This window comes from Rutilus rutilus, assembly GCF_951802725.1.
Source record: "Rutilus rutilus genome assembly, chromosome: 3".
Classification (NCBI taxonomy): domain Eukaryota; kingdom Metazoa; phylum Chordata; class Actinopteri; order Cypriniformes; family Leuciscidae; genus Rutilus; species Rutilus rutilus.
Genome location: NC_140211.1, coordinates 7,813,191 through 7,835,319, shown reverse-complemented (window position 1 = coordinate 7,835,319; position 22,129 = coordinate 7,813,191). Strand labels below are relative to the sequence as shown.

General features: G+C 40.2%; 1 protein-coding gene across 1 annotated transcript; it reads left to right on the top strand.

Moving 5' to 3' along the window:
* Positions 1-12,628: 12,628 nt before the first annotated feature.
* LOC311287432 (uncharacterized protein) lies at positions 12,629-14,230 on the top strand (the record flags this gene model as incomplete). Its single annotated transcript, XM_084404301.1, has 1 exon — positions 12,629-14,230. The coding sequence occupies one exon, from the start codon at positions 12,629-12,631 to the stop codon at positions 14,228-14,230; it is 1,602 nt and encodes a 533-aa protein (XP_084260427.1).
* Between the last annotated feature and the right edge of the window lie 7,899 nt (positions 14,231-22,129).

Genomic DNA, 22,129 nt, shown 5'->3' with positions numbered 1-22,129 from the left:
TTTTAATTGTCAAAATTGATTTTTTTTGTTGGTTTTTATTGTGCCATTTTGTCATCTCGCAAAACATTACCAGGTTACTGTAGATTACAACATGAATTCAGTATTATTCCCTGAGCTATTCACCATCATGTCATTCCAAACCCGTATGACGTTCTCGGCCCAATGACGAAATCCAACGTTGTGGGCGAAGGTATAATGCGTGTCTTTTCAGTTTTCTGTGAAGTTCACTCAATTTGTAGACTCACTCAAATCTGTATCTCATACTTTCAATTATTCGTTCATTAAGGGACCCAGTATCACTTTGGAACTGTAGTCGGCCGAATATCACGAGCTCACTATAAAATAGTAAGTTCTGAAACAGTCAGAGGATGCAGTGTGAACTATTTTACCTTTAAGTGGTCGCTCTCTGCTGACTCATAACAAAAAAAATAATTTTTAATAGTCGTGAGCTGCAACTTGCTACAGTAAGTCAGTGATAGACAGAAATCAGAAGGTCTCCTTAATGATTTGCTCCATGCTCCATTCATTAGTGCCTTCAGTTTGATCTATCCTGGATGGAGATTTGAGGTAACACCAGACTCCACATTGATCTATATTAAAGTAAGAAATGCACCTGACAAAGGCACACAGTGGTGTGTGTGGGTGTGTGTGAGTGTGTTGCGAGTGCAAGACCCAGGAAGACACTGACACAGCACTGCATGGTTACAGGTTCCCAAAGACTGCTCTGCCACTTACCCTTATGTATGCAGACCAGAACAAAAGGCTTGTACAAATATTTTTAGAGTAGTTTTGGGTCTATTCATGTATACCTCAGGAGAGAATTATCAGATATCTTGAAGAGACACACCCCAAAAATGAGAACAGAATTCTCCTAAGTTTTCAATCTTTCTCATAATACCAATGACTGCAATGAAATTAAGACCATTTTACCAATCGCACTGAGACATTTAAAATGATACCAAACATAAAAAGGAAAAAAAACAATAGGTTCACGAGATGCATAATATGTGATAGACATTCTCAGTGAACTTTAAGTGACTTGAATCAGGGGAAAGGAAGGGAGGAGGGAGAGAGGGATGCACAGATAAGGAAGGAGAAAAGTTTGGACATGGTGATATTAAAAGTATCCCAGAACAGACTTTCCGAAATGCTAACAGAAATGAAAGACTTTGCCTTTAGATTAACTTTATATTTTCTTACCTGGCTGATACTTCTCGCTCTGACATGCACCTTGCCACCTTCTTCGCACGCCGTCTTCATCCAATAGCCTATGTTGGAAATCGTCACATCCGTTTTTTATTTGAATCGCAAAATTAAACCCTTTACATTAGTTAAATGTAATTTGTAATTAAAGTGATAATTAAGTTTATTGGAAAATTATTCAGGTTAAGTTAATTAAACGCAACACAATAGTGTTTTGGTGGTAAAATAAATATGTGTGTATTACTTCAACAAAAAATATTTGGGTAAAAAGAACAGTGCCACAAAACCACTGTTTTTTTATTATTATTTGTTTATTTTTTTGAGTTTGTACTGTGTACTGTGCTCTTGAGGTCTTCTCTCCAGCGTGCGTTTTATTGCTTTATTGCAGAGTGCGTTTTATCTCAGCTATTGTCTTGGCAGGAAAATCAAGTCTTACAATCCGGAAAAATGTTACATGCAGTTACAATAAACAGACTGAATCTTTTCAAAAGCATCATAAATATGTCAGAAATGTGGACTATCAAACTCATGCATACATCTGAAGCCATTCAAGTTATTGAATCTCATGACATCTGCTCTCATTTACATGTTAATGCACTCTTAAAAATAAAGGTTCCAATGGGTTTTCACAACGATTCAAGAACCGCTTTTGGCTCCCCAAAGAACCTTTCAGTGAACAGTTCTTAAAAAGAAAATTTCTCTTAGTGTAAAAAAAGCATTCTAAAAATCTAAAGAACCTTTTTCAACTATAAAGAACATTTTGTGGAATGGAAAGGTTCTATAGATGTTCTTAATGGAACCATATTGTCACGCTGTGGTTCTCAAAAAGGACGATGGAGGCAATGGATACAAAAAATAACAAGATGATTTATTCTAAACAACAATTAGTAAACACAGTGAAACAGTGTGATCCAACACAAATAGTGTGTGCTAACCACAAACAATTACCGACAATGAACATGGACACGAGAGGAACTTCTGAAGAACAATGATGACACAGCTGAAGACAATGAATGATAATGATGATGTAAGAACTGATTTTCCTGCTAAGACAAAACTCACCCTGCAATAAAGTCATAAAACGCACCCTGGACAGCAGATAGCAAAGACAGAGCACAGGACATCGCCTGTACAAACTTTTCTTCTTCCTTATCTCTGCATCCCCCTCTCTCTTCCCCTCTCCCTCCTCAAGTCACTGAAAGTCCATTAAGAATGTCTGTATATCACATTTTAAGTGTCTCAGTGCGATTGGTAAAATGGTCTTAATTTCATTGCAGTCATTGGTTTAATGAGAAAGGTTGAGAAATTAGGAGAATCAGTTTCTCCTCTCTGGGTGATATCTCTTTAAGATATCTCAAGAAACCAGGTGCTACCCCCCTGGGGTACATGGATTGGCCCAAACAACTCTAAACAATATTTGTATAACCCTTTTGTTCTTGTCTAGGTATTTAAGGCTAGGTGTCAGAGCAGTCTTGGGGGACTCTTTACCAGGAACCCCCATACAGTGATGTTTCAGTGTTTTCCTGTTGGAAAGCCCTGACACATCACTGTGTGTCTTTGTCAGGAAAACATTACTTACTTTTAGAGTCATCTTTGAGTAAATGATGTCATGTATTTATTATTTCTGAATTGGCTTTTAATCATTTACCTCTGTAATTGGCATGATACATTTTTACCTGACAAATAAATATTACATCTTGATTTATTCTGAAGTTTTCTGAAATCATTATTTTAGTAGACTATGAGGAGGCTGGTGCTACCGCAGCTCTTAGGTCAAACTAAAGGCGCATATGAATGGAGCAGTAGGCAAGTCATCTGAAGACCTTTTGATTTCTGTCCATCACTGACTTGGCAAGTTGTACAGAAGTGGATAAATAAACTACACTTTTTTGTATGCGTGAGCAGTAGGCAACCGACTTAAGAGGTATTAGCAAACCCTGCACCCTCTGACCAAGGTCAGACTGGCGAGGCAGTGTCCGTGAAATCCACGTAAACCTGGGGCGTGTGACTCTGTGCGGCATCGGGTCCCTTAGTGAATTAATAATTGAAATCATGAGATACCCAGAATAATCAAAGATCTAAATTAATTCATAATCAATATTTATGATTATTTTCTAATCAGAAACACGATCTAAATTTGATTATCATTTGAAATTGGAGTCAGATTACGCATGGAGCTAAAGTAATACTAAAACTAAATTCCAATAAATTAAGTGAACTTCACTTGCGACATACACGCATTATACCTTCGCCAGGCCGTTGGATTCCGTCGTTGGGCCAATGGATGGTCCTTGCAATGATGACTAGATGACTGGCAGGTGCGGGTAATGGAGAAGGACGTGCAGGTGTGTGTCAAGGAGGATCATGGGAACTGTAGTGCAGACAGTGACAGTGAAGAAGACGATGACAGTGACGATGAACGTGATGGTGACAGTACTCCCCCTTCCCGGCAGGCGCAACCTCGCGCCGCAGATGGCAAAACTGGGGAGGGGGGTGGGCGTTCTGGACGGTACCGGCAGTACAGGAGACCAGGGCGGGTCAGGCTGAGCAGGCAGCCGGGGGGAGACTTTACTTCGGGCGGCCATGGCGGAGACGACCCTTCGGGCGGCTATGGCGGAGACCTACCTTGACAACACATTTGCATGTTCACTTGAGAAACATTTTACATATAGCATTAAAGTGCCCCTATTATGCTATTTTAAAGTTTCCTAATGTTGTTTTGGAGTCTCCTACAACAGGTTTACATGCATCAGAGGTCAAAAAACTGTTTAATTTTCTCATAATATACATTTTAGTGATGCTCCGATTGATCTGCCGATATTGGCTAAAAATAGCTTGATTTTATTTACTATAAAATAAATAACTATTTAAGTAAATAAATAACAATTTATTTACTTTTAATAACCCGAATATTTGAATATTCGTTCGGTGGGTTGGTATTCGGTTTGAAAATTTGACATTCGAATATTCGTTTGTTTTTTGCACACCTGGCATCCCTCTCGAAACGGTTCTCATTCGCGCTTGAATATGTTTTACATCTGCAAAAAAGCCGATCACGTGACGTAAATTACTCGCGCGACTTTTTTCCACCTGCATGCGCGGCGCACGGGCACACAACAGCAGAGCGGAGCTTGTCAGTGGCAACATGAGTTCTCCCCAGTCTGGAAGTTTTTCAAAGTGTCCGACAAAGATGTAAAATTAGCCATTTGCAATGTATGTCGTGCTGAAATCACTCAAGGTGGAAGCCACCAACGGCATTTTAACACCACTAACATGATTAGGCATCTTAGAACACGCCATACAACAACTGAATATGCCGAGTATGAGAAACTAAACCAGCCGACGCCAACATCCTCATCCCTCAATCAGCCGACTGTGAGTGATACCTTTAAACGACGTGAACCATACAGCAGGGATAGTAAGAGGTGGAAAGACATCACGTTCAGAATTATGGAATTCATTTGCCTCGACGAACAACCTCTATCCGTTGTGGAGGATAAAGGGTTCCGTCGCCTGCTAACCTGCCTTGATCCATGATACGACCCCCCCCCAGGCAGGAAATACCTAACTGATGGGTGTCTCCCCGCGTTGTACCAAACAGTGTACACACACATTGACAAGCTTCTGAAGGATAGTGTACATATTAGCTTCACAAGCGATATATGGAGTGCAGATGCCTGTCCAATGTCCCTGCTAAGCTTAAAGGCAGGGTTTTCTTTCTGTAACGATTTGGTAACGAGCTAATAACATAAGGCAAAGCTAAAAACAGGTTGCATTGATACATGTTTTCCCATTACTATCAGTTACACTGTGATGAAGGTGAATTTCGTGTAAGATTCATAACATATACGGTGTTATTGTAGAGCACAGCGTCTTCTCGACATGATGCTATCCAGTATCCACAGGAATCAGCTGTTTGAGGTTCAAGTTTTCCCTGGTGTTGTAAGGATGGACTTTTACTAAGACTGAATTCAAGAATCCTAACCTGCAATAAAACAATAAAACTCACTAATCTGAAGAAGAGATCTATGGGACAGAGAGCACAACACAACTTCTTTGATCTCGTCTCTTCCCCCCATGCTGGGGTCCTGACTCCTCACACTATCTTCTCCCCCCAGGTCTCATTCAGTCATGCAAAACACACACACCTACTGTCTCCAGTTGTTTTATGAGAGGTCAAAATAAATACTTCTGGTGCGAGTGGTAAAGGAGTTTCATTCCCGCAGCAGCAGAACAGTCAGAACAAAGAAAACAATGCCTGTTCTTCTGATGTGGGAAGATGCCCCAATAAAGATAATAGATAACCATTTGTGTTTATCCCCCAAACTCAGGCGTGACCACTTGGGCACGAGAAAGGGTCCAGCAAAAGCTGAATAAATATTTGGGTGCTAGATGTTTATTGGTCTTTTGTTCCTCTTGGGTATTTAAAGGGGATTGGCAAACCACTCAAGGAAGCATCTGTAAACAGAACTTCCCACACTGTTGCTGTGTGTCTCTATTGCCAGGTATGCTGACTCTTTGAAACTATTTTTGATATTGCATTTTGAATTATGTTTGTATTTTATGCTGATCAGTTATGTATTGTGTATTCTGCTTAATTCTTTTAATTGATGTTTAACCTTACCTGGCAAAATAAATGTTACATCTTGATTTATTCTGAAGTATTCTGAAATCATTATTTTAGTATAGTTAAGGAGGCTGGTGCTACCGCAAAATCTTAGTTAAGGTAGGTCAAACTAAAGGCACATGTATGAACGGAGCAGTAGGCACGTCAACATGGAGACCTTTTGATTTCTGTCTATCACTGGTTTAGCAAGTTGTATGGAAATGGCTAAATTAAACTACACTCTCTAGTCAGTAAGCAGTAGGCGACTGACTTTAGGGGTAAATTAGCAAACCCTACATCCACTGACTAAAATCAGAATTAACAGGTTTGTGTCCGTGAGAAACGCGATTTGGCCAACGTGATCTCTAAGCGGCATTCGGGTCCATAATGTATTAATAACTGAAAGTATGGAATGTTAAGAATAGTAAAGATCCAAATTAAATCACAATTCCTCGGTTGATCAGCTATTAAGAGAAAAGTCAGTAAAAACAAAGAGTCACTTAAAATTGGAGTCAGATTAAATTATTAATGGAGTCAGAATTAAAATTGGAAATCAACTGTTTAATAAATTAAAGTGATTTTTCAGAAGCGCCCGAAAAGACATACACGCTGAATTCCCTTCAAACCAAGACACTGGACGCCGTCATTGGACCAGTGATTGGAGCTTACAAAGTGGTGACCCCGACGTGATCTCCCAGTCTCAGGCGAGTGACGTCTTTCGGCGCGACAATTCAGATCCAAACGGAGCATGAGGTTTGAGCTTCTCCTTCTCTGTCTCCAGCTACTGTGGTAAGTACATTTTTCCTGTATCTTTTAGAAAGTGTTGAGGGAAAACTTAGACGCACCTCATATAGACACATTGGTAGAACGGGTCGGAATACCCAGGATAGACCGGAACCGCAGAAAACCGGTATAAATCTAAGATTACCAGAAAAACATGGCTTATCAGGGAAATGGTAGTTTGAGTGTAGACAAGGATGTAATGGAATCTCTCGCTTTGCAAATCAAAGATCTTCTTTTCCGTTTGCGTAACAAGGGAGTAGATTTTGATTGGAATAATGAGCAAATTTTAGCCTGGTACGCTACCGAGGGGCGGAAACTAGAGATTAAATCTCATTTTCGGAAAATTCCGGTCGCGATCGTCTATTTGCTACGACGAAATGATTTGGCAACTATTGCTGAAAACGAACGCGTGATTTCAAACATCAAAGAACTAGAAAAATCGCGATCAGAGGAGTTGAAAAAACTCAGAGCACAGGTCGAAGCATCTGTGTATGATAAACAAACTTGGGCAAGACAGGGCGACGCGATGGGAACACAAATTAAAAAGCTTGAAAAGAAACTTAAAGTGGATAAACAATACACGTCCGCGCTCGAGGAGTGCTGCGGTTCTGCAGGCTTTCCTATAGCTGCAGTTAAAATAGCGGCGATAAATTCAAAAATTGGCGATGATATATACAGTGATAGTGATGAGGATGATATGGTAGCAGCTCTACCGAGCGGCATCCAAGATCAATCATCCCTGACAGAAACCCGCAGACAAACTCCAAATGCACGCTCGAGTCTGGGAGTGCGCGATCTTTCTCCAGAACCCGCGACTGAAATGTATTATCCAAATAGACCCGAAGAACCGAAGCCCCGCAGTCCCATAAGAACTCGAAGTAAATCTGGCACTGTTCTCAAAAAAACAGTAAAAATTGCTGTACTTAAAACAATGACTAACGCAGATGATGAAGTCACTACCATTAGCCGACCTTTAACTTGCGAAGAATGCACAAAACACAAAGAAGTTGTGGGCACAATGCCAAGGAAAGGCCCTTTTCAGCCCTACTGGGACAACTTAATGTTACAGGCCTCAGTGTACAAGTTAGAGCCTAGAGACGTTTGGCAGGTAGCCCTCCTCACTATTCCAGACGAGCTAAAACCAAAAATGTCACGCGAATTGAGATCTGGAGAAATTATAATCAAACAAGAAGATGAGGATGAAAATGAGGTTTACGAAAGATTGAGGGAGACTTTATTAGAGTTAAGGGGACCAACACACGCCGAGTGGAACAGAATTTTAGACATCAAACAGGCCAACAAAGAGCCATTTGAAATTTATGCTGAACGTTTATGGGTGACCTATAAAGAGCACTCAGGGTTAGAAGATGCACGGCGTGATCAGGAAGTTTTACTTCAACTCCTGAAAAATAATGCAGGTCCTCATATACAGCAAGCGCTCGTTCATGGAGCCGATCCATCCGAGAATACCTACCGGTCACTGGTGGATTGGGCTTCCAAAATAGAAGCTAGACTCAAGCAAAGCAAAGCTCGGTCCGTTTCAACAACACAATGGCTAGCTGAAGGGAAAGGAAACAACAAATTTGATCTAAAGCCCAAATCTCAACCCTTCTGTTACTTCTGCAGAAAAAATAATCATGTTACACAAGATTGTTTCAGATTAAGGAGGGCCGAAAATAATCAAAAGGCAAACTCTAAAGCTGATGACGACATTCTTAAGCGGTTAGAGAATTTGATTATAAAAAACAACTCCTCAGGGAGCAGCCCAAAACAAACGGAAGAACAACCTAAAAATCCGAATAACCCGTACAGGAACCTCCAAGCAGACATCGCTAACCTGCTAGCAAAATACAACAATCCCCAATAGGGGTGCGTGGCCTCCGTTGCTATAGGAAGTGTTGTCACAAGCGGAAACCGAATCAAAATAAGAGCTAACCTTGGAGGCCGGTTAGTTAACATTCTTATTGATAGCGGAGCTGCTTGTTCTTGCACAAACATTCCGTTACCACTAAGCACGCGAACAATCCAAATTAAAGGTATAGGCGATACTTTGATGACAGCAACTCAAACCAAATCAGTCCAACTCGATCTAGGCATGGTAGTGTTAAACGAACAATTCTGGTATTTACCAGATAACAGCGAAGGAACTGTATTGGGTATGGACATTATGAGAAAACATGGCTTTGTAATTCATTGTTTTGAAAAACAAATTGAAGTACAAACAAACAAAACGGCAAAGAAATGCCTGCCTCAAGGCAGGGCAAACGTTATGTCCATATCCAGTACAGATCCAATTCAACTTCTCATCAACAAACATAGCAATGTTTGGGCTAATCATGAACACGACTGCGGCCTTGTGGATTTTGAAGTATGCATTGAGGGAGAGCCCCCTCCCCCACAAAAACAATATCGCATTAAGCCAGAGGCAGAGGTCGCTGTTCATGAGATAGTGAAACAACTTGAGATCAGAGGAATAGTTCGGCGATGCTGTTCAACTACAAATTCTCCGTGTTTACCAGTTCCAAAACCTAATGGTAAATGGCGTCTTTGCATTGATTACCAGCGTCTCAATAAAGTTCTGCCTAAAGCAACAGCTATAGTGGCAAATCCAGCTACAATCTTATCACAAGTCTCAACCAATGCTTCGTGGTTCACAGTGCTTGACATCAAAAATGGTTTTTGGTCTATTAAGGTAAAACGAGAAGACCAGTGGAAACTGGCATTTACTGTAAATCAAATGCAATACACCTGGGAAAGAATGCCGCAAGGCCTTCACAACAGCCCCTCCATTTTTCATCGAGCTGTGGCAGATGTGCTCAGTCCCTTATTAGGGACTGGCAAAGTAGTTCACTATGTAGATGACATATTGATAGCCACAGATGAACCACTTGAGAACCACTTGCACCTGGTTGACGAAGTGTTACAGATGCTAGGTGACGCAGGCTTTAAAATGAACAAAGAAAAAGCCCAAATTGCGCAGAGGGAGGTACACTATTTAGGATACACTCTGACTCAAAGCCACAGAGCTTTAACAGACGACAGGAAAAAATGCATTGCCGAACTGCCTCGACCTTATACTTTAAACTCGTTGCAAAAAGTATTAGGAACGGCAAACTATTTACGAGATTTCATCCCTGATTTTGCAAATACCGCCGCACCGTTGTATTCGCTTTTAAAAGGGAAAACAAAACCAAATGATGTCCTTGAATGGACCGATGAACACGAACAGGCTTTTACAGATTTGAAACAGCGTTTGTGCGCCGCGCCCGCCCTGGGTTTGCCCAACCCATCAAAAGGGTTCCACATTCAAGTAGACGCGCATGAAATTACGCTAAGTGGAGTCTTAGCTCAGGAATATGGAGGAAAACTGCGTCCAATCGCGTACTACAGCCGGAAAAAATCTCTGGTCGAACAAGGATTCGACCCATGTACACAGCATGTGCTTGCGGTGCATTGGATGCTAAAAACAACAGAACCCATTGTAGGTTTCCAATCTGTGGTTATACACACAATGCACACGCCTGTACGAATGCTGTTACAGGGCCGAATAAAGGGAGTTTCCTCCCAAAGATTAGCGAGATGGCTAGCAGACATTCAAGCGCGCGAAATCACAACAAAAAACACACGAATTTTGCCACATCTGCTCGGGGATGTTGAGGGACACCCGCACACATGCCAGCCCAAACAAGAGGCACAAAGCCTTGTCCATGACGAGCCACTTCCAGGCCAAGTGCATGTGTATATTGATGGGTCTCGATTCTGTCAAAATGGTCATTTTTATACTGGCTGTGCAGTGTGGACCCCTCATCTTCCCGAGACAGATGCTAAACGGCAATTATTGTTTAAACTACCAGCTAACATATCCGCACAAGAAGCTGAACTCATTGCATTGCAAGAAGCAATCAAGGCACACCCTGAACCGCTCTGCGTGCACACTGACAGTCGGTATTCTTTCGGCGTCGTAACTGATTTTATGGCACAATGGCAATTGAGAAAATTCCTCACTTCTGCTGGAACACCCATAAAACATTTCAACACCATAACTGCGATATGGCAAGCTGTACAAGCGCGAGAAAACTCCATTTCCGTGGTAAAAGTGCGCGCGCACATTAACAAAAATCCAGATGTGCATGAAAGAAACAATAACATTGTTGACCAATTGGCAAAGCTGGCAGCAGTGAAAGGCGACCGTTGGCAAAACGAGACAACCTCTGTTTCTGTAGCAAGTGCTGCACAAGTCACACCCATCGACCTCAAACAGTATCAACAAGATCTGTGGGTCTCTGATGAAGAACTTGTGCCACATTTGAAACATGATCAGATGGTGAACGTAATTGAAGGCATAGTAATCCGAGATGGGAAATTTGTCGTTCCAGAAGCCCTCCAAAAACCAATAATCAAATTATATCATGATTATGCGCATGTATCGGCTATAAAAACAGCACAGTTGATACAAAAACAGTTTTGGTGGCAAGGAATGACAGCTGACATTGAAAGATGGTGCTATGCCTGTCTGGTGTGTGCAACAATTAACCAGGGAAAACTAGGTCGAACAAACCTACGCAGACCAGAACCACCAAAAGGGCCCTGGGAGTCCTTACAATTGGATTTCATTGGTCCGCTTCCCAGTGCCAAGGGAGGGTATCGCTATTGCCTCGTGATAATTGACAAATTCTCAAAATGGGTTGACGCAATTCCCACTCGCAATAATACAGCAAACACCGTGGCACGTGTGATGGCGAACCAACTCATTCCTCTTTGGGGAGCACCCATTCAAATTGAATCAGATCAAGGATCTCACTTTACTGGACAGGTCATGAAAAATATGTGCAAAATTCTGAACATCAAGCAAAAATTTCACATTTCATACAGGCCGCAAAGCTCTGGTATGGTTGAACGTGCGAACCGCACCATCAAAGAAAATATTGCTAAGCAAATAGCTCAACACCAAAACAGGTGGAGTGATGCTTTACCCACTGTTCTGACTGTGCTGCGAGCAACCCCATCAAAAGCTACAGGCATTAGCCCATATGAGCTTATGACTGGAAGGGTGATGAAGTTACCCATTGATCCAGAAATTTCCCCAGCAGACCTGGGGCCCCTCATGCTCGCAACTCAGCAGACGGTGTTGGTGCAATTGCAAGAAAGGTTGAAGGTGCTGCACGCCCAGGCTGGACTGAAACAACAGCAGTCAGACCTGACAAATGATGCACAATTTAACCCAACCTCTGAAACAACATTTTCAGAAGGAGACATTGTGATGGTACGCGTTTTTGTAAAACAAAACGCATTTTCCCCAAGATGGCACGGGCCCTATGAAATTAAAGCTGTTTGCAACAGTTGCGTGGCCGTGACTATCAGAGGAAAATTAAGATGGTACCACATGTCCCAATGTAAACGGTTCAAAGGTTCATTGAATTAATTGTGATCTTTTTCCTTCATAGGACAGTCATCGCAATTCCATGGAGGCCAGATGCCAGGACAGTGTCCGGACCCACCTGCATCGAATTGGGACAACGAGTCACACTCGCACACACCTTAGGATGCGGTAGATGGGTATGGAAATATATTAAGGGGCCATCCACATCATACATTCCAGTCACATACAAAGAAATAGTCACATGGCCCCCCGGATTAGCACCGGAACCAAATTGTGCAACAAAAATATGCTGTAAGACAGGTTCTACCCATCTTCCAGACAAAAACTTCACAAGCTACACACGCGCACCACAATTTCACCACAATATTACCGCCTGGTACCAACTTGAAGAATTCCCAGATTCAAATATTGGTAACATGCACACACTATATGAAAATAACAACCATGGCGGAGATCCAAAAAAATGTTATTCCACTAAGGATCTCCAACCATCCACATATAGGTGCACACACACCACAACACATAACAATACACATTTAAAGTTTACTGAACTTCTTTTCAATCTAACAAATAAGGTGTCTAACAATAACTTGAAAACATTTGTTTGGACTGGCCGAAAAGAAGGAACATACTGTGTGGGAAAATGTGAGGCAAACATGGATAATTTCACTAGCCCTCACAATTGTTCATGGACTTTACACCATTGCTTTAACTTAACCACATGCGGTTATAAAAAACCCACACAGTGTCCGAAATTGTATACCACCCCTCCAGGGGGCATAATCAAAGGAAATGTAAATAAGACTTTACTACATGATGTCAATCTTGTGATAACACATGTCACATATAACATCTCTAATGTGTTATCTGCTTATGTAAAACACTGCAACTTTAATGATAAGACGTATACATGGCTACAGTCACGCATCGATGATTTAATTTCTGATTACAAAAACAGACTTGCAGTTCAAATTCCATCTGCTCGTACCAAACGAGACCTGTTTGGAAATATAGCAGGCCTTTTTGGCTCAGTTAATTCTATATCCAACACTTACAAAATAACAGGTCAATCTCAATATTCAACTTGGTTGGCAAATCAGGTAGCTACTGGTTTTCAACACATCACCAATAGTAACGAAAACATTATCAAAGCGGTCAGATCTGAAGCGCAGGCGCTTCTGACGACCAGTCAATCAATTTTCAATCAGACCCGTACCATCGAGCATGACTTAGCCTGTAGATTGTATGCACAAGATTTGTTTACTGCAGCAAGACAAGAAATTTTAGATCTTCGTCTCCATAAAACACCTAGGCATGTTTTAAAGGATCTTATTGAAATTTTAGATCTGCATAGATGGCTTGCATCAGAAAGAATGAAAAATATTAAGTATTCTGAATTGCTTTCAACATTAATGATGTATACTGGAAATGAATGTACTGGCTGTATTGGGTTCTTTGCCACTTTCCCTCTAATTCACCCAGATCAAATTTATCTAAATTCCACTACCATACGCTCTATTGGCGTGGTAGTGAGGGATCAAATTATAAAATGGGATCATCTGACGGGGTATATGACTTTGAAGGGCACTGAAACCTTGTTTACCACTCGCACCTGTTGTCATGAAACATCTAGTTACATTATCTGTACCTGCAACACTCTACAACCCTTTTCTTCAAATAGTTCTAAGCTCATTAATGTTCAGTCATTGCATGGTCATTCTGATGCTGTTCAAGTGTCTCACACACAGTGGTGCGTCGTCAGTGAGATGAATTCCTTCTCCTATGGAGGTCTGACCTGCCCTGCGAACCACACGTTCTGTTTGGAAGTGAAAGAGGACTTTTCAATGGGTCAGATAAACATCCTGGGGAAGGTACCGATGGACGTGGACGTTTCTCCCTGGTGGGAGGACACCTTCTATGAACAGAGCACTCAATCTTTGGTCAAAACAATGGACTTGGTGCAAGAAATCATCTTACAGACTGAGTACCATCTCAACCAAGCTCAAGTGGAAGCGAATCTGGCGAGAAAGACTGCAGAAATCCTGTCCAGCTCCTCTACCCGCTCAGCAAGGTATGCTTATACCTGGTGGGACTGGACGTTCCGTGGATGTGTCTTCGCCAGTGTGATCATCTTCGTATTCACACTCTGCCAGTGCTGCTACTTCAGATGCCTTCTCCGCACAATGCGCACTTCAACGAACGTGGCCATTGCGCTCAGTCCATTACAGGTACCAGCCCTACGGAAACTGCAACCATAAGCGGACTTCATCAAATTGTGGCCCCTCAGGGACTGATCTAAATCTGCCCCAAGGGGCCAGGGGCGGAAACTGTAAGGATGGACTTTTACTAAGACTGAATTCAAGAATCCTAACCTGCAATAAAACAATAAAACTCACTAATCTGAAGAAGAGATCTATGGGACAGAGAGCACAACACAACTTCTTTGATCTCGTCTCTTCCCCCCATGCTGGGGTCCTGACTCCTCACACTATCTTCTCCCCCCAGGTCTCATTCAGTCATGCAAAACACACACACCTACTGTCTCCAGTTGTTTTATGAGAGGTCAAAATAAATACTTCTGGTGCGAGTGGTAAAGGAGTTTCATTCCCGCAGCAGCAGAACAGTCAGAACAAAGAAAACAATGCCTGTTCTTCTGATGTGGGAAGATGCCCCAATAAAGATAATAGATAACCATTTGTGTTTATCCCCCAAACTCAGGCGTGACCACTTGGGCACGAGAAAGGGTCCAGCAAAAGCTGAATAAATATTTGGGTGCTAGATGTTTATTGGTCTTTTGTTCCTCTTGGGTATTTAAAGGGGATTGGCAAACCACTCAAGGAAGCATCTGTAAACAGAACTTCCCACACTGTTGCTGTGTGTCTCTATTGCCAGGTATGCTGACTCTTTGAAACTATTTTTGATATTGCATTTTGAATTATGTTTGTATTTTATGCTGATCAGTTATGTATTGTGTATTCTGCTTAATTCTTTTAATTGATGTTTAACCTTACCTGGCAAAATAAATGTTACATCTTGATTTATTCTGAAGTATTCTGAAATCATTATTTTAGTATAGTTAAGGAGGCTGGTGCTACCGCAAAATCTTAGTTAAGGTAGGTCAAACTAAAGGCACATGTATGAACGGAGCAGTAGGCACGTCAACATGGAGACCTTTTGATTTCTGTCTATCACTGGTTTAGCAAGTTGTATGGAAATGGCTAAATTAAACTACACTCTCTAGTCAGTAAGCAGTAGGCGACTGACTTTAGGGGTAAATTAGCAAACCCTACATCCACTGACTAAAATCAGAATTAACAGGTTTGTGTCCGTGAGAAACGCGATTTGGCCAACGTGATCTCTAAGCGGCATTCGGGTCCATAATGTATTAATAACTGAAAGTATGGAATGTTAAGAATAGTAAAGATCCAAATTAAATCACAATTCCTCGGTTGATCAGCTATTAAGAGAAAAGTCAGTAAAAACAAAGAGTCACTTAAAATTGGAGTCAGATTAAATTATTAATGGAGTCAGAATTAAAATTGGAAATCAACTGTTTAATAAATTAAAGTGATTTTTCAGAAGCGCCCGAAAAGACATACACGCTGAATTCCCTTCAAACCAAGACACTGGACGCCGTCATTGGACCAGTGATTGGAGCTTACAGTGTCTGCGCATGCAGTAAGTGGGCGGACAGTATGCTAATGTTTCGTCTTGGTGTCACAACGAAACAAAATCGTTTGAAAAACAATTAATTTCATTGACTCATTGACTCATACTTTTGAAAGACATTAACTTTATATACGGTGCACTTTCTGATTTAAAACTTTGCAGGATGTTTTCATTCACTACATGTTACACACTACATGAAAGGTCATTTTCAAAAATCCATAATAGGGGCACTTTAAATGTAAATCGCTTTGAGTGCTGATAAAAGTATATAAACTATATAAATATAACAAATTATTATTATTAGTGCAGGGCCATATGTAGCAAAATAAAGTGTTTGGAACATTTCATACAGATTTTTGCAAATGATGTTTTTTGACTTTTTCAGACCCTATAGTTTGCAAAACTACCTGTTTCCGATTTTTTCCCGGGCTGCACAGGCCCAAAATCCAAGATGGCGGATATATCACCAAATATTGCAAATAATCGTCTTTTTAAACATTTCAAATGGATATATGTTAGGTATATCATTATATCCATACATTTTCTAATTAACTGATTGACTTGGGTAATAAATATGGCCATGGGTAACATGAATTATCATGATTATCAACCAATGATGGGTGTAACCACCATTATGCTATTTATTGGCATACCCAGAAAAACGCATTGACTGATTAAAAGTTTCCTTCATATAACCTAATAATCATTTTAATTAAAATAATGTTCTGCGCTCACCACAATAATTCTGTTAACAATCAGATGACATGGAAAATGATTGGGGAGAATGGATTACATGAAGCCAATGGGAAAGATGGGAAAGATAGCCAGCCCTTGTTACTAGGAAACGATAAACAAAATGAAACTTTTCAGCTTTTGCAGGAAGAGGGAAATTATTTTTCCAGCCTGGGCAACTGGTGTTTTTTTACTTGCTATGACCCCACTGAATACAAAACAACCTGTTTCCAATTTTTTTCTACATTTTTAGTGCCAAAATTCAAGATGGCAGACAATATATGCAGAAAAATCACAGAAAATAAAATCTTTTCACTTCTATGAAAGCTTTAAAATGGTAAACTTTTTGATGAATGTATTCCTAATAAGGCAGACAAGTGAGACACAGACTATTTTAAAAATAGTTATTGGATCATTTACCCCCCCAAAAAAAAATCTGCATTTTGTTTCATTATTGAAGAGTTCAACAAAACAGTCAGCCATTGTCACTCAAGTATTTATCCTCATCACTCTCACTGTCACTGTCTGACTTTTGGTGCATGTCTCCTCAGAGCCCTCACACCTGCAAAGTTGCGTGCATGGTAAGTTGTTGCTCTTGCAAGAACACCTTTAGTCCAGGCGTTTTAAGCCAAAATGGGGGTCAACTGTGAACAAATTGCAACAGAAGCAAACTCAACTGATTTTGTATCCTCAATATGTCCTGAGTAAGGAAAAAAAAGCCCCGAAGAATCCCATTAGGGGAAAGTTTCGAAAAAGACCCAAATATAGCCTATTCATACGCCTATTCATTATTTTTCTCACATGAATAGGGTAAACAAATGTAACCTTTAGATATCACCATGAACATTACTGAGATGATTACTTATATCAAGACAAACAAAAAAATTATTACAAGTTTTTTTAAATTGTTTGTTAACATGGACAAACGGTGCATAATCTAATTACAGATGTGCTAATTTGCATATACCACAACAGGTCTAAACATTGGGTATAGCCAGGAGAAAATGTCTTGTTGAATCTTGTTGACACATAACAGTAAAACACTTTATGTTGTAAGGTTAATGTCTGAATGGAACCCATTTAGGCTACCCATGAGCATAAATACATAGAGGCAGGAAGAAGTACTTTAAAACAGCCTTTATTAATTATTATTGCAGAGATGGGATTTGGGGCTGGGTCTGTAGGACTGTTTCTGGGGGACGAGTCTGAGGGAAGAACAGGAGACAAGGGTGAGTAGAATGCAGAAGACAAAAAGGTAGGTAAAATAAAAAGTGTCTGGATAAAAAGATCTAATTGCGTACAAAATTCACCACTAGAGAATCTCATCTTCATTATCGTCACAGGCCATCTGCATTGAGTTTGTGCAGCTTACTCCCCTATGTATTACAGTTTTTCTCAATTGCTTAAACACATTTCTTGAAACTATGCCTCGTATTCTCGAAACTGTAAACACAAATCCATAACGTCTCACCCAGTTCCCCAAAAATCCTATTTTCAGGTCAAAATGAAGCTCTACACTCAAAACCATTCACTCTTGCTGAAAAACCAAACTTTGCCCTCAGACAGGACACACAAGCCCTCAAAATCACACACACTACAACATAGTCTAACACACTGGTGCAATAAATTCAAAACAACATTTCCAAAACTGGTAAGTTATGTTGCTTGTGGTTCCCCCTCACAAACCTTTTCACATGATGAACACAAAAGACACAACCAGTGGATACATTGGCACATTTTTATTCATTCATGTACTACACAGTACAACACACACACAAAAAAAAAACGTTTTTTTTTTTTTTTACTCTTCTTCTTTTTTTATTCTCTCCTCTAAACATTTATTTTATATTTACTTACAGTAAGATGTGTGTGACCATCATATGACAGTAAAAGAGCACACACAAACCATATTCTAATATGGAATTGTATTGGAATGGTAAAGAGTGTTGTTACGTGACAGGAGGGCCTCCACTCAAGGAGACAATATGATGAACACGTCTAAGAATGTTCCACATATGGTTGAAATACCATCATTGGCCTAGAAAGATAACATTCTGGGAGTCAAGACTATAAAGGAGAAAGGATGCCCTCCCTTCACCGTCACACTCTGTGTCACTCTGGGTGACTGTACGACTGCTGGACTTTTCTTGCAAGAAAATACACCTCATCAGAGACTATTGGAAATGTTTGTCTTTTATTCAGTGATATAATTCTGTTTGCCACCACACCTCCCTGAAGGTTCTCGAGGCGACGGTAAAGCACCTCAAATTTGGCCTTCCAGCCTCCCTCATAGTCATACCATTGACTAAGACATGGGCAACTAGAGTGGCTTGAATTTCATCTGAGACGGCTTGTATTCTTGCCCTTGCCCAATGGTTTTTGATAAATGGCATTATGGTTTTGAAATTTTTGTTCAAAAGCCTGGTTATAGTGTTTAACCAATCAAGAAAAACTGTAATGCTCATGGGTAGCCTAAATGGGTTCCATTCAGACCTTAACATTTAGTCTTTTACTGTTATGTGTCAACAAGATTCAACAAGACATTTTCACCTGGCTATACCCAATGTTTAGACCTGTTGTGGTATTTATGCAAATTAGCACATCTGTAATTAGATTATGCACCGTTTGTCCATGTTAACAAACAATTTCAAAAAACTTGTAATACATTTTTTGTTTGTCTTGATATAAGTAATCAACTCAGTAATTTTCATGGTGATATCTAAAGGTTAAATTTTTTACCCTTTTCACGTGAGAGAAAGAATGAATAGGCGTATGAATAGGCTATATTTGGGTCATTTTCGAAACTTTCCCCTAATGGGATTCTTCTGGGCTTTTTTTTCCCTTACTCAGGACATATTGAGGATACAAAATCAGTTGAGTTTGCTTCTGTTGCAATTTGTTCACAGTTGACCCCCATTTTGGCTTAAAACGCCTGGACTAAAGGTGTTCTTGCAAGAGCAACAACTTACCATGTAGAGCCCTGCACGGGCCTCAAATCTAGGCCCGAGCCCGGCCCTGGCCCGAGACGCTCAGGCCCTAGCCCGACCCGTGTCCGACAGCTCATCAGAATTATCAGCCCGAGTCCGACCCGAGCCCGTTTTTTTTTTTTTTTTTTTTTTTTCACAGCGGCAGCCTGCCCTATTTGCAGCCATTAAAATATGTCCGTTTTGTTAGTTATGTTTCTTTTATTTTCATTTCTTTATTAAGTTAATTTAGACAAATGTTTGGAGCATAAAAAAAAAAAAAAAAAAAAAAACGACCAAGCAGCCGAGCCGACAGCGAGTAAAACATGTTTGATCAATTTAGCCTCTCAAATCAACGCTAATACTTTAATTGGCTACAATAAAATCCATAGATATAAAACACTTCAAGCATATCACACAGACAGTTAGTTTAATGTTTATTTATTAAACCACAGTGAGTAATTTTTTTTAAAAAATACTGAGGCAGGCTCAGGCTGCTCGCAACAGCGCTCGCAAACGAAATGAGCAATAGAGCAAATTAAATTAAATAAATCAAAAACAAACTTGCAGGTTATCTTACCTCAAAAATGCACCACAGAACATGGCCATTCTTTTTTCCAGTAGTTTCCAACAGTTAAACGAAAATAAAGTCCAATCAAACGAAAAACATCAGTAGCCTAGTTTCCAACAGTTAAACGAAAATAAAGTCCAATCAAACGAAAAGTTAGAACAGTCTCTTACAGAGCATCGTGGAGAAAAAGAATAGCATCCACAGTGGAAGATTTTAACCCAGTCCTCCTCTCTTCTATCACTTCTTTTCTCTTAATATTCTCCATTATTTGCACGTGAGGTGAATCGTTGGTTGCGCTGACGGGAAACATTCTGTGTGTGCGCGTGCTTGCGTGCGTGAGACTGTCATGTCAATCATATGTCAGTGTAATTATAAGATTATGAAAGTTATGAGGTTATTAAATGTCTTTCTATGTTTGTTCTTCTATCGTCGACGTCAACTTCTCATATTTTTTTAATTAGGCTAATGTCTAAAAATATAAAAAGAAGGATAACCCAAAAAAGGCCCGAGGCCCGGCCCGCATGTGAACTATGACGTGAAAATTGGCCCGAAGCCCGGCCCTAGGGGCGTAAAAAAGTCGGGGCCCGTCGGGCTCGGGCTGAAATGCAGGGCTCTATTACCATGCACGCAACTTTGCAGGTGTGAGGGCTCTGAGGAGACATGCACCAATATTGAAAAGTCAGACAGTGACAGTGAGAGTGATGAGGATAAATACTTGAGTGACAATGGCTGACTCTTTTGTTGAACTCTTCAATAATGAAACAAAATGCAGATTTTTTTTTTTTGGTAAATGATCCAATAACTATTTTTAAAATAGTCTGTGTCTCACTTGTCTGCCTTATTAGGAATACATTCATCAAAAAGTTGACCATTTTAAAGCTTTCATACAAGTGAAAAGATTATATATTTTATTTTCTGTGATTTTTCTGCATATATTGTCTGCCATCTTGAATTTTGGCACTAAAAATGAAGAAAAAAATTAGAATTTGGAAACAGGTTGTTTTGTATTCAGTGGGGTCATAGCAAGTAAAAAAACACCAGTTGCAAAAATCTATATGAACCGTTCCTAAAATAACACAATTCCCCACACTGATAGAGTGGGGAATTAGTGCTGATAAAAGTATATAAACTATATAAATATAACAAATTATTATTATCATTAATTGTTATTATTACATATTTCAAAAGATTATAATTTGAAATTTCATATATTATATAATGTAAACTTTAACATTTACAAATAAATTGTGCTTCTTGTGCTTGACTTCACAAAACATCAATCCATCACTTCTGTGCTTAGATATCATCTACCATGTTTGACATTGACCTGGAAACCGTTTTCGTACTTATTTTTTGCATTTTCTGCTCCAAATAATTCCACATGTCAACTTTGACAGGCCAAATGAGATGCTCGCCGATTGGATGGACCTTTTTGCATTTGGCAATGCGCTGTACACGTAAGAAGCCTTCAACTTACAATATATGGGTTCACTGAAGAAGCTCCTGTTGCACAATCACTTTCAACAAACATGATGTCAGTAGTGGCGCACTTTAAAAGAGAAAGTCCTGCCAAACTATGCGCAAACACTATCAACATATGGGAAAGTGAATTCCGGTTGTTTGCTCGGTCGGAAATTTCACAACAGTTAAGTTCACTGTAGCAGCCTTCCTTTTTGAAAGAATTATTGCTCACTCTTATTTCTCTCTTTTCATGAAGTCTTTGCTACTTCTTTGTCTTACACATTGCCACTCTGAAACAAGGACAGACCTGCCTCAGTCCCAAAGATGAATGGGTGAAAAAGATCATCGAAGGATAATGTCTCATCTATGTTTATATGCAAAAGCTTATGGTGTTTATTAGAGTGCCTCTGGCTAAAAGTATTTAAAAAAAAATATTTTATCCCAAATGCCATTAATATCCTTAACCAAACCAAGTGACAACTGTAACGACTGAGACAAGTCAGACACAAGTATTTGTTATAGGTTAACAAATGATTTTAGAACTCACTCTGGGATTTGTGGCCCCATCCCCCCAAACAGAGCAAGAAGGTCTTAAGGCCTCATTATACTTCTGCGTCGGACCTACGCCGGAGCCTATACGCCGTAGGCAACGTGTTGGTTTTAATTTATACTTCTGTGTCGTTGTCCGCGTTGACGCGTACCTAGGGAGCGTGTGAAACCCCGAGGGAGGGGTTCTGGCAGACCAATCACAGCGCTTGTGT